Source organism: Vanessa cardui, chromosome 10, assembly GCF_905220365.1.
Source record: "Vanessa cardui chromosome 10, ilVanCard2.1, whole genome shotgun sequence".
NCBI lineage: Eukaryota > Metazoa > Arthropoda > Insecta > Lepidoptera > Nymphalidae > Vanessa > Vanessa cardui.
Genome location: NC_061132.1, coordinates 11254284 through 11266724, shown reverse-complemented (window position 1 = coordinate 11266724; position 12441 = coordinate 11254284). Strand labels below are relative to the sequence as shown.

The 12441-nt window shown below is 35.6% G+C and overlaps 1 protein-coding gene and 1 long non-coding RNA gene across 3 annotated transcripts in view; both read right to left on the bottom strand.

Moving 5' to 3' along the window:
• LOC124532697 (carboxypeptidase D-like) overlaps positions 1-12441 on the bottom strand; it is a 39173-nt gene that overhangs the window by 10432 nt on the left and 16300 nt on the right. For both annotated transcript variants that reach the window (XM_047107722.1, XM_047107723.1), the window contains exons 9-14: positions 8723-8808; positions 6618-6818; positions 5067-5152; positions 2715-2871; positions 1549-1715; positions 573-683 (exon numbers count right to left, since the gene is read on the bottom strand). In XM_047107722.1, the coding sequence (XP_046963678.1) occupies positions 573-683; positions 1549-1715; positions 2715-2871; positions 5067-5152; positions 6618-6818; positions 8723-8808 (808 nt within the window). The remainder of the gene's footprint in view (positions 1-572; positions 684-1548; positions 1716-2714; positions 2872-5066; positions 5153-6617; positions 6819-8722; positions 8809-12441) is intronic.
• Positions 10006-11112, bottom strand: LOC124532698. The gene is made up of 3 exons (XR_006966659.1): positions 10896-11112; positions 10414-10806; positions 10006-10335 (listed from the first exon to the last, which is right to left on the bottom strand). It is a non-coding gene; the product is annotated as an uncharacterized LOC124532698 (long non-coding RNA).

Genomic DNA, 12441 nt, shown 5'->3' with positions numbered 1-12441 from the left:
ATATAAATGCAAAAGTAAAAGAGATGTATATTTATAATACATACAATATACATATGTTATTTATTAATTCACAGTCTCACCTCTATTACCCGCCTCTTTGTATAATTAATTTAATACAGTATTGGGCCTTTTTCTTCGCGAAGTCTGTTTATTAAATAACAAAAGAGTGTTTTTTTTAATATTATTATTTATACGAATTATTGAATTGAAACTGAAAGGCTCACGGCATACTTATAATATACAAGTTAAAAATATATATTAATTAAAGTGGAAAGTATATACACTATACATGGTGTTTAAAATATGATAATTATTATAGTCATGATATAACATGATATAACAAGTATTAATTACGTCAGAACTGAAATATTTTAATTTATAATATTTTTTTCTATCTACCTTTATATTGCAAATTTTTTTTAATTATTTGTTTTGTAATTCAAATATTATTATATAATCATCAAGAGTTTAGATAGAGTAAGACGATGCAAGAAGCGATGTTACAACATATACGAAGCAAGCCAGATTCAACTCTGTTACGTAACGGATAAGGTTCAAAGTTAATCACTTACCGGAAGTCATAGGCTGAGGACCAGTGCTGAGGGTCGTCTGGCATCAAGGTGAAGTTGAGGCTGACCGAACCGTTCACAGGAACCGTTACTTGCTCCGTCACACTTTCATAACTACATACAAAAATATAGGCTTAGAGAACTGTCATAACGTGAAAGCCATCTTCTTTCTCTTTCTTTTGTATTTCTGTTTTATTTCAAATTATATTTTGTTCCTTTTTTAATTCGCACGAAATAATATTTTTTACTTCTTGTCACTTTTTGTATTGTCACGTAAATTTATCTAATGTATTTATTATGTGATATTATAATCGTACATTTGAATTTACTGCCATCATTTAGACTAGGAGCTTGAGATGGCCCAGTTGTTAGGCAGCCAGGCAAGTATCACTATGTATATATGTGTTTTATGTTGTCTTAAATTTTCGCGATTATTACACATTTAAATAAAACTAATTATAACGGATGAATCGCGTATATTAATTATTTTTAAACATCCCGACGTTTCGAGCACTTTGCAGTGTTCGTGGTCACGGGTAGACACAGTCAACACTGCAAAGTGCTCGAAATGTCGGGATGTTTAAAAATAATTAATATACGCGATTCAGACGTTATAATTAGTTTTATTTAAATATATGTGTTTAATTATTTTTATAATTCATCTCATGCTCGGCGGTGAAGGAAAACATCGGGAGGAAACCTGCATGTGTAATTTCATACAAATTCTGCAACATCTGTATTCCACTAACACGCAATGGAACAGTGTGGTGGAATATGTTCCGAACCTTCCCCTCAAAGGAAGAGGAGGCTTTAACCCAACAGCGGGTTAAAGCCTCCTCTTCCTTTGAGGGGAAGGAAGCAAATTTACAATCATAGACGATATCAAGTCGTCACATATATTGACATAGTTCGCACTTCTTATGTGATCAATCTTGACAGTTGACAGTCTACTGTTAAGATATAAATGGGAGTCCCTCACCCCTCCTTGCTGGCCGTGACGTTGTAGGTGCCGGGCACCAGCAGCCGCCAGTAGTCGCCGTCGCGAGCCGTGCGTACTGTGTGGCGGATGCCGCCCACTGAGATGGTGGCGTTGGCGAGCCCGTGCCCGATGTGACTGTGCACGAAGCCTTGCACGCCCTTGTGGACCTTGGGGGGGGGGGGGGGATCATACGTCATAATATGGAAAGATACTTTTTTTTTATGGTACAGGTTGGCGGACCATTTGCCACCTGATGGTAAGTTGTCACCATCACCCATATACAATGACGCTGTAAGAAATATTAACTATTCCTTACATCGTCAATGTGCCACCAACCTTGGGAACTGAGTTGTTATGTCCCTTGTGCCTGTAGATACACTGGCTCACTCGCCCTTCAAACCGGAACACAACAATACTGAGTACTGTTATTTGGCGGAAGAATAATTGATGACTGGGTGGTACCTACCCACACGGGCTTGCACAAAGCCCTACCACCAAGTAGTAGTAGATATATCGTTTTGTTTGTTTTAATCGCACGAATCTACTTAGTATGATTCGAACAGTCTTTTTTGCGTTTTAGTTCATTTAATGAGACAATTTGAGGATTAAAATACATTTCACTAAAGGCCTTTGAGGGCCAATAGTCCCGGGAAAGCTATACTGAAATTCGCCCGCAGCTTCTCTAGCGTTTTAGGGTGTTGATTGTCATGTTTCAAGATATGAAGTAAACTTGAAATGCAAGAAAAGAAAGGCTTTTTTGCTTAACAAATGACAACCAAACCCCTAAACGCGAACGAAGCCGCGGGCGACAACTAGTATTAACTACAACAACAACAACAACAAAAGCCTTTAAATTCCCACTGCTGGGCTAAAGGCCTCATCTCCCTTTGAGGAGAGGGTTTGGAACATATTCCACCACGCTGTTCCAATGCGGGTTGGTGGAATACACATGTGGCAGAATTTCTATGAAATTTGTCACATGCAGGCTTCCTCACGATGTTTTCCTTCACCGCTGAGCACGAGATGAATTATAAAGACAAATTAGGCACATGAATCAGCGGTGCTTGCCTGGGTTTGAACCCGTAATCATCGGTTAAGATGCACGCGTTCTAACCACTGGGCCATCTCGACTCTAGTATTAACTAAGGAATGAGTAATATGTGTACCTCTTCAATGAACTCCAGCAGGGCTTCCCTATTGTCCTCCCAGTACGTCGGCAAGTCTTCCGCCGGCGGGAACTTGTAGCAGCCCAGCTCGAGCGTTATCTCCATGTCGCTGGATTGCAAGTAGTTCCAGTCTTGCATCCCACCAGACAACACGTACCTGTAACATGTGAATAACGTCACAATTCTTCATTCTAGTTAAATGATGATGAAATGGTATGAAGCTTACTACTTACTATATACTTGGTGGTAAAGTTTTGTGCAAGTCCGTCTAGATATGTACCACATACTCATCAGATATTCTAAAGCCAAACAACAGTACGCAGTATTGTTGTGTTCCGGTTTGAAGGGTGAATGAGCCAGTGTAACTACAGGCAAAAATTGAGGCACACTACAAGTGTGTTTCATTTTTTTATGATATTGATTGGCGGAAAAGTGGTCACGACCGTCCATAAACAATGGAGCTGTAAGAAATATTAAACATTCCTGTCATTGCCACTGCGCCTTGTGCCTGTAGTTTATTTATTTATTTATTTAATATGGAACTCCAACACAGGTACATATGTAATACAAAAAATACAAGTTTAGACAATAAAATATTAAATGTACCTCCAATTATAGGAGAACACAACATGCACTTATAAAGTATTGAACTCTAAAACAAAACTTAAGAAATAATAAATTTTTATAAATAAAAAAAAAACCGCCTTCAAAAATGAACTAAAAAGAAAAAAATAATCAGTTACATCCATATCCCATTTACGATTTTTTAATCACCTCTCAAAGTCGGTGCCAACATTGCTAATATAGGTACATAATACATACATACAAAAACTAAATCTATTTATTGGCATCGACTTCAAAAGGTGATTAATAAATCGTAAATTGGATATGGATGTAACTGATTATTTTTTTCTTTTTAGTTCATTTTTGAAGGCGGTTTTTTTTTTATTTATAAAAATTTATTTAATGCTTTTCAGTGTTGTTTTGTTATTTATAATTACAATTGGTAGTGTTTGTCATTCACTTTATTATACTCAGTACATTTCGGCTTTCGACTCTGAACATAACTCAACGCCGTTTCAATACGATGTGGACTGCAACTCAAATTAAGCGTTACCTAAGTTACAATAGCCTAATGTAAACTGCTCATCGCCAATTAGACAATACCATTTTTCCCGATGCAATGCCGTTAAACATTGAGGAATTCTCCTGGTAGTCCACCATCAGCTAGACTTCATCATAGGCATGTTTACTAACATCAATTGCTTGGCGATCTTAAAGAAATAGAACTAAACCCGTAAAATAGTTACTTAGGTACTAATAGGTTCTAATTACCAGTTGTGGTCTTCATCATCAGTTCCACTTCATCAAATGTCACTTTTCGTGAGCATATGACCAAGGCACTTTGAATAAAACCGAAATCACTATAGGTGTGCCTATAAAATTTGAGGAGTTCCCTCGATTTCTCCAGGATCCCATCATCAGATCCTGATCCCTGACAATGGGACCACCTGTAAAACATGCCCTTTCAAACAAAAAAAGAATTGTCAAAATCGGCCCAGCCATCTTCGAGTAATTCGGTAACATACATAAAAAATAAAAAAAAATAAAAAAAAAAAGGCCCCGACGAATTGAGAACCTCCTCCTTTTTTTGAAGTCGGTTAAAAATAAAAGAAAGAAAAAACAAACTAAAACTAATAATTACAAAACAATGAAATAAAATAATTTATCGAAAACTATTTAACAAATTTAAACTAAACAAAATGTAAACTAAATAAAATGAAAATAAGATCAGAAACAAATTTACTTTGACTAACAATTTGCATAAAAGGCATAAACATTTCTTTTTGTAGGTGCTAAAAGTGTCGAAACCCATATCGATAGTTGGTATTGCGTTATATGAGCGTGTCATTCGGGCTAATGGTGAATTTTTCCCAAGATTGGTTCTATTCTTGCTCATTTTGAACAATGGACATGGGTTCCGAGGTGGTATTCGTGGCACGTTTATATTAAGTTTTTCGAGCAAATGTTTACTGTCCACTTTATTATGAAAAAGCTTATACAAAAAGGCTAAATCCAATAAGGATCTTCGCACACGATAGTTACACTGGCTCACTCACCCTTCAAATCGGAACCCAACAATACCGAGTATTCTTGTTTGGTGGTAGAATATCTGGTGAGTGGTTGTCCCTACTCAGACGGGCTTGTAAAGCCCTACCACCGAGTAAACTAATAGTTAGTGATGTTACTTCCTAATACATTCTCAGGTATTATAAAAGGGATAATTGTCCCATATTCTTTTATTCTTATTTTCTTCCTGAAACAAGTTTTAAAAAAAAAAAGATTGTTTACCATTTAGCGCCATTAGTGATGCCTTCCGGGAAGCTTTCGAAGCTTGTGTCCTTGCAGGGCTGACCGAGATGCATTTTGTGATGAGCCTATGAAATATAACATTTTTAGGAACCAGAAGTAGAAATTATTAAAAAACAAAAGCAAATACAAACATCTAACAAGGCGAATACAAGTTTTAGAGGAACAGAATCGTCTAATAACAACGTAATTAGGAAATACGAGACATGTGTACACGACGAACGCTCGGATCTCTCTGAGCGCTAAGCATTTTTTTGTGTGAAGTATTGCTGTTGGCCCTACTGGCCTTTACAGCGTCACCGGACGTTCGGACGAGTACTAATGTCCTCAGCCCTGAGGTTGAGCACTGAGTTCGGGTTTAAAGTTCGTCCTGAGGGTGTCTCATATGAGATCGCACCTCGGCTCAGAACGAAGTCGGTGGGGTTAGCGCTCAATGGTCTATCTGCTTTTTATATAATTAGTTACGGATGGTAGTTGCGTCTTTGTTGGGGTAAATGCTGATAATATACATACATTATAAGAAAATCGTCTTTTTTTCAACATACCCCAAATTAATAAAGAAAATACGATAAATGCCACTTTTATATCGCTAGGCTTTAAACCATAGTGACCCGCCCCGGCTTCGCAAGGGCAACACTGATACTAAATCTACTATAAAATTTGTTGATTTACGACATTACATTAGAAATTTCTAAAATTATCAGTGCTTCTTTACTACATTGTCTATGTCCAAAAAAATACCCTATATCTTTCAAACTTACATTCGAGTATACTTGTGCTAAATGCACAAAGACTGGGTTGTGTAATGTTGTCTTAAATTTTCGTGATTATTACACATTTAAATAAAACTAGTTGTAACGGATTTGAATCGCGTATATTAATTATTTTTGACATACCGACGTATCGAGCACTTTACAGCGTTCGTGGTCACGGGTAGACTAAGATGGCATTTGTCTATTTGATGTACAAAAGAAATATTATTTACAACTCCCGCCAACGATTTCTCAATTGGTATCTTGAGTAACGTTCCGGTTGCACGCAGAAGGCACTGATCTTTAGGTCTGGCAGTCTGCTGGATTTTGGGATTATAAATTTTTAATAAGTGGATCCCAGGTGATAGAAAGTCTCCAACCATCTTCTCTATTGAAGTTCGGATGTTTTTGAATTTCAATAGCCTCGCGTACCATTCTAGGAATGAATCTGTGTTTTTAGCGAGGATCTGTGGTTTATCAAATCGAATAAAATGGTTAGGTTTATCCAGAGCATGTTCACAGACTGCAGACTTTGAAGAACGCCTATTTTGACATCTCCCATATGTTCCTTGACCCTGGTACCGATACTTCTCTTTGTTTGGTCTATTTAAGATAAACCTAAAACCTAAAATGTCGGGATATCAAAAATAATTAATATACGCGATTCAAATCCGTTATAATTAGTTTTATTTAGACTGGGTTGTGACTATTAATTATATTAAAACATGTTGCTACATGTAAAATCTTTGAAATTTTACCAAAAAAAGATTTTCAAACTTACATTCGAGTATACTTGCGCTAAATGCACGAAGACTTGGTTGTCCGGGGTCAAGTTTTCTTCGCCGTTGATCATGTCCTGGTTGCCGTCGTACGGGTAGTTCGCGACCAGGGACCCTCCGTGCAGGTTAGCAGACAGGACGAACGGGATGGACAAAGTCCAATTCATCACCGCCAGTGTTTCCGGTTCCGGGTTCCTGTTTAGCTGGAAAATAATAATAATAAACATTTATTCAGCAAATTACACTACTTTCACACAACATAAACAACGAAACATAACAAAATATCACTTATCCTAAAATACACCAAACAAAAAAAATAAATAAAATAATAATAACTAAAAATACAACTACAACAGAACAAGTTTTGAGTAAAAAATTAATAATTAAAATAATATAAAACAATAAATAGTGTGCAGCAGTGCAATTCAGCCAAAAGGAGATCCACTCAGTGAAAAATAGAAACATAGTTGCTTCTACACTGATTTTCAGTGGTCTCCTAATACATAGTGTACAATAAAAATTTAACACGTATAGGCTATTTGACTGGTTTATAAAATCCATTTTATATTATTTAGTAGAGGTTAAGGGACCCAGTAAAAGTTGATTTTTTTTATTTCTAGTAAATATTTGCCGAAGAATATCATATTAAAAATTCCATATTTAAATAACGCGCGAAAACAATACTTGGACAATATGGCGCTGCAATGGGGTCGGTGACGTGAATTTGCTGTATTTTAATCTGTGGTACATATAGTAGAAAAGCAAGGTTTACAAGAAAGTGACTTCATCATAAGCTCGGCCAATCAGGAGCGTTTTGTGTCACGTGACAAACGTTTGAAAAAATGCATTTTTATTCTATTAGTTTCGTTTATTTACTAACCATTTTTAAACTCATAATATACTCTGATTACAATAATTCACGATTTATTTTTCGCGTTGTCAAATAGCCTATTGTGTTGTAAGGAGGATATTGTCTATAATCGCCACGCTGATCAGGCGCGTTGGCGATCGCAGGACGCAGCTTCTCGCACCGGTGACGCTACTGACCGTCACCGCCCTGAGGTATTTAGGTATAGTTCAACACAAACTAGATGTAGCATCGGATAATGCAATGGAATTAAAATAAAACCGATTACTGCCGATTTACGCAACCAATAGAAAAAGCTCCCTATCACGCTATTCGTCGCTATAGATTCGCGCGTCAGACAAAGCAAGTGCAAGTAAATCGACGTGTCAAATTGACGAATATATTAGGTCATATGATATTACAAGTTATTACGTTTGTGCAAAGATCATATTCGCGTGAGAAATAAATATTGATAATTTGGGATAGCGTATTCAATTCGGTTTTACGAATTTTGCCGATGCAACATCTAAGTTGTGTCGTACTATACGCCTATTTTTTGATGGTTATGCCGCCACCAGCCGAAGAAAGACCACAGTGGCGTGTATTTGGATAGGCCTATGACCAGGAGTGGACTTACATAGGCGGCTGATGTCAGCCCGCGGTTTTTATTGCGTGTTATGTGGTTGCAGATTTAGGTATAAAATAGTAGATTGTGTTGTATTGGCGCAATGCTTGTCCTGCTTCATACCAAATATAGACAATTTCTGTTCTGTGTTTTAGCCGTTAGAGAGAGACAGATAGTGCTTTCTACGTTCGCATTTAAATATTAGTAGTCATTTTAAAATATTCGTCATTGGAATATTTGACATCATAATTTTTACAGATCGTCGTGCCAATAAAAAATCTGTTCTTCAAAAGATTTATTACTATACTTTTTACGATAATATTTAAGAAAGCATTTATGATTATTTATTATATAATTATTTAGGTAAACTAAACTATTAAATATATAAAAATTAAAAAATATCAGAATGCATTAAAGTAGCTTTTGCCTTTCGTCGAGACTCAATCTATCTCCATATGAATTTTCATCCAAATCGGTTCAGCAGTTTAAGCGCAAAGAAGTAACAGACTGTGTAATGATATTATAACCTTAATTTAAAACTAGTATATACAGCAAGACTATTTGGCTCCCATTAAAAAAGTTTCTGTATATACAAAGTACTATTTTTCTTTAAAAATAATAAAAAATAGTTGTACCTTAGTTGGTCCAAATTGGTCCGGGAAGTTTCTGTTCAGATCGATTTTATTCGCATTTTCCCTGCCATTTGTACTGCCGTAGTCCCCTTAATTATAAAAACATATATATTATATAATGATGTACTGCAAGCAGTTTATTATTATGATAAATATAATTCAGCTAAAAACTTTGCAAACGCCACGCTTTTGCATATTTACAATTTAAATTCATGCAATATGTGATAAAATAAAATGAGTTTTCACACAAAAACCTAAACACACACTTCAGCAAAATTTGACGACAGCATATCGGACACACACACGCTAATCTTACCTATATTAAACTAACAACTCGCCCCGGCTTCGCACGGGTGCAATGCTGATACTAAATATACTACATAATTTGTTTATTGAGATAACATTACAAACTTCTAAAATTATCAGTGTTTCTTTACTATTTTGTCCATGTATAATATACAAAAACCTTCCTCTTGGATGACTTTATCAAAAAAAACACATCAAAATCTGGCGCGTAATTTTAAGACCGAAGCATATATCATACTATGTAATGATTAAATATCTGATCTGCATTTGCTATGAATAAATTTCTTTTAATAATAATGAAATACAAGTTATTACTTATACAAGTGAGTACAGAATAATAGGTGAAATTTTGCGTTAAATATTTTTCTCAAACATATAAACAACAAAAATATTGTACTATTTTTTTTCGAATAGTTTTTCCTAAAACAGTTCATTCGTACTGAAGATTTCAAATAGTTGTTTCAAATCCGAGCAACACCGCGGATTACTTATCAGAACACTTGCCTTCGCCCAAGTCTTATGAAATTCAGACAATTATACAGACCTATCGTCAGAGAAAACCGTAATGAAATAAACCCAAAATCTAAAACTTTCTTAAGTGAACCAAAAGGAACATTACAACAAGGTTACATGGTTTGTTCACTTATTTGAAACATGATTATATAATTCAAGCGATCCGTTCTGGCTTCGCACGGATACAATTTCTTGATAAAGAAAACGATATGATATAAATTTAATTTTAAATCGTACAGGTTGCTTTCTATAAGCGAAACTTCTTTCTGTGGATCCTCATTTCCGGAAGTTATCTCCTAAATAAAAAAGCACAAGTTAATAAATAAATAAATTAATAAATTTTTTTGTGGGTAGACTTACAAGTGTGTACATCTTCTCTATAAAGCTCCTAAACATAATTAATAATTTTATTTATTTTAAAAACTTTTATCACATGAATTAAAATTATAATAAAAGGCAATCACCACTCCTTTAATTTTCACTTTTATTTTGCACAAGAAAAACCTTATTTACAACAAACATGGACCAATCACTTAAAATGTCCTCTAACTTTGATGAAATAGTGAAAATGTTTGATTCTCGAATGAAGAACTACGAAGAGAGGCTGAAAAAACTTTCCCCGCCATCTGCTGCTCCCTCTATGGATTTGAAGTCATTGGCCAGTGAGTTTCTCGACTTCAAAGTCTTTGTTTGGAAGACTCTCACACTTATGAAATCACAAGTTGAGATGTTGACCCTTGGTCTTGAACGACACGAAGCTCACTTACGTAGAAAAGTCATCCTTATCCATGGTGTCCCTGAAGAAAAAAATGAAAAGCTTGACAACACTGTTCACAATATATTAACCGACCGATTAGAGTTGTCCGAGGTCAGACCTAGTGATTTGCAAGTGTGCCATCGCCTGGGAGTTCATCAAGGTAAACCGAGGCCTATTTTAGTCAGGTTTAACAACTATAACATGCGCCAACTCGTATGGAATTCTAAGACTTCACTCAAAGGGTCCGGCATTACTATATCAGAATTCCTTACGAAATCCAAACATCACGTTTTCATGGAAGCGCGAAAACATTTCGGCGTTAATAGCTGCTGGACTTCTGATAGCAAAATTATTATACTGCTCCCTGACAAGACGCGAAGAAAAATTGAAGTTATGTCCGATCTCCAAGATATTATTTCAAAGTTCTCTTCCTCTTCGAAGCAAGACTTGCCCGATCGTCCGGTAATCAAGAGTGCCGACAAGGAAAAGGAAAAGCCGCTCGTGAAATCTCCTAGAAAAATTAGGCGCAAACTGTAACTTAGGTATTGTTTTCGTACAGCCACTATATAAAATATTTTAAATACTTTAACGTAAACGTACCTCTTCACTTTGGTCGGGTTACATCGTTTGGTTTTTTTTTATGTCTTTCGTTGTAGGGTAACTAAACTTTTTTTGTAATTCCTTTGTGTAATAAGTTATTTGTTATTATTAATTTACTTTTTAAATTGCTCCTTCGTAATTTGCACTAGTCATTGTCATTGTACGTGACATACGATATGGGGATGTCACTGTTACACATGACAGTGACAGCGCATTTATAAAGCTTATTACAAAAAATGTTTTCTATGCTTATTAAGTTATCTACTTATGAGTGCAAAATGCATTTCTTATTTTATTATTTTTTTTTAATCTTGAGTGGTGTTATTGATATGTAAATTTTGTTGCATTTTTTTTTTTAAATATAATTAAATAACGTAGTTCGTAAAATAAATTAAGTAAAGTAGATATAGTAACTTAGTCATTTTAAATTTATTTATTTCTTATTTTTTTAATATTTTATATATTATTTTATTTTATTTTTTATATTATATTATATATATATTTTTTTTTTAATTTTTAATATGGATTATGCCGATCTACTCAACATTAGTTCAAATTCTTACTCTTCTTCCTGTGATGAATTTTTTAGTGCCGAAAGCGATGGTTCCCCTGACATTTTGTTACATGACCAATTAAACGCTATTTTTTCTCCTTTTCCTCTTAACCTTAATATCGTCCACATTAACGCTCAGAGTATCCCTGCACATCTCTCTGATATTTCAATGTCCTTCAGTAACAGTCAAGTAGACGCTATCTTGATTTCGGAATCATTCTTAAAACCTTCACTTCCCTCCGTTCAATTCTCCTTACCCGGCTACAAGTTAATAAGAAACGATAGAACGGGAAAGGGTGGGGGTGGGGTTGCTATCTATCTAAGAACGGGAATCCCATACACGATTGTACTGTCCTCTCCTAACCAATACTCCGAATCCGCTGAATTCCTTTTCCTTGAAATTATCCTTGGCCACTCCAAAGTACTCCTAGGTGTCCTGTACAGTCCCTCAATTCACATTGATTATTTCTCCTCCCTAGACAATATCCTAAACAACCTTTGTCCTTTGTACCAACATCTTCTATTGTTAGGAGATTTTAATACATGTTTAATAAAAAATGATTCTCGTTCGAATAAGCTTCTATCTATTCTGTCGTCCTTAAACTTACATTCCCTCCCTCTGTCTACTACACATCACTTTCCTAATACTACACCTTCTCTTCTCGACCTGATTATTGTTTCTCTTCCTGATCATGTTGCCACCCACGGTCAATTACCCTCCTGCTTCTCCTATCACGACCTCATATTTGTCTCCTATTATGTCCGCCATTCCAAACGAAAACCTTTATATACCTTTCGTCGTAGCTTCAATCAAATCGTCAATGACGAGCTAAAGCGTGATGCTGGTAACATCGACTGGACACCTATCTTAGACGAAGATTGCATTGAGAAGAAGGTCAGCCTCTTTAACACCAAATTGATGGACCTGTATGATTGCCATGCTCCTATTAAGCGAGTTAAGTTGAAGCACCGACCAGCTCCCTGGATCACTTC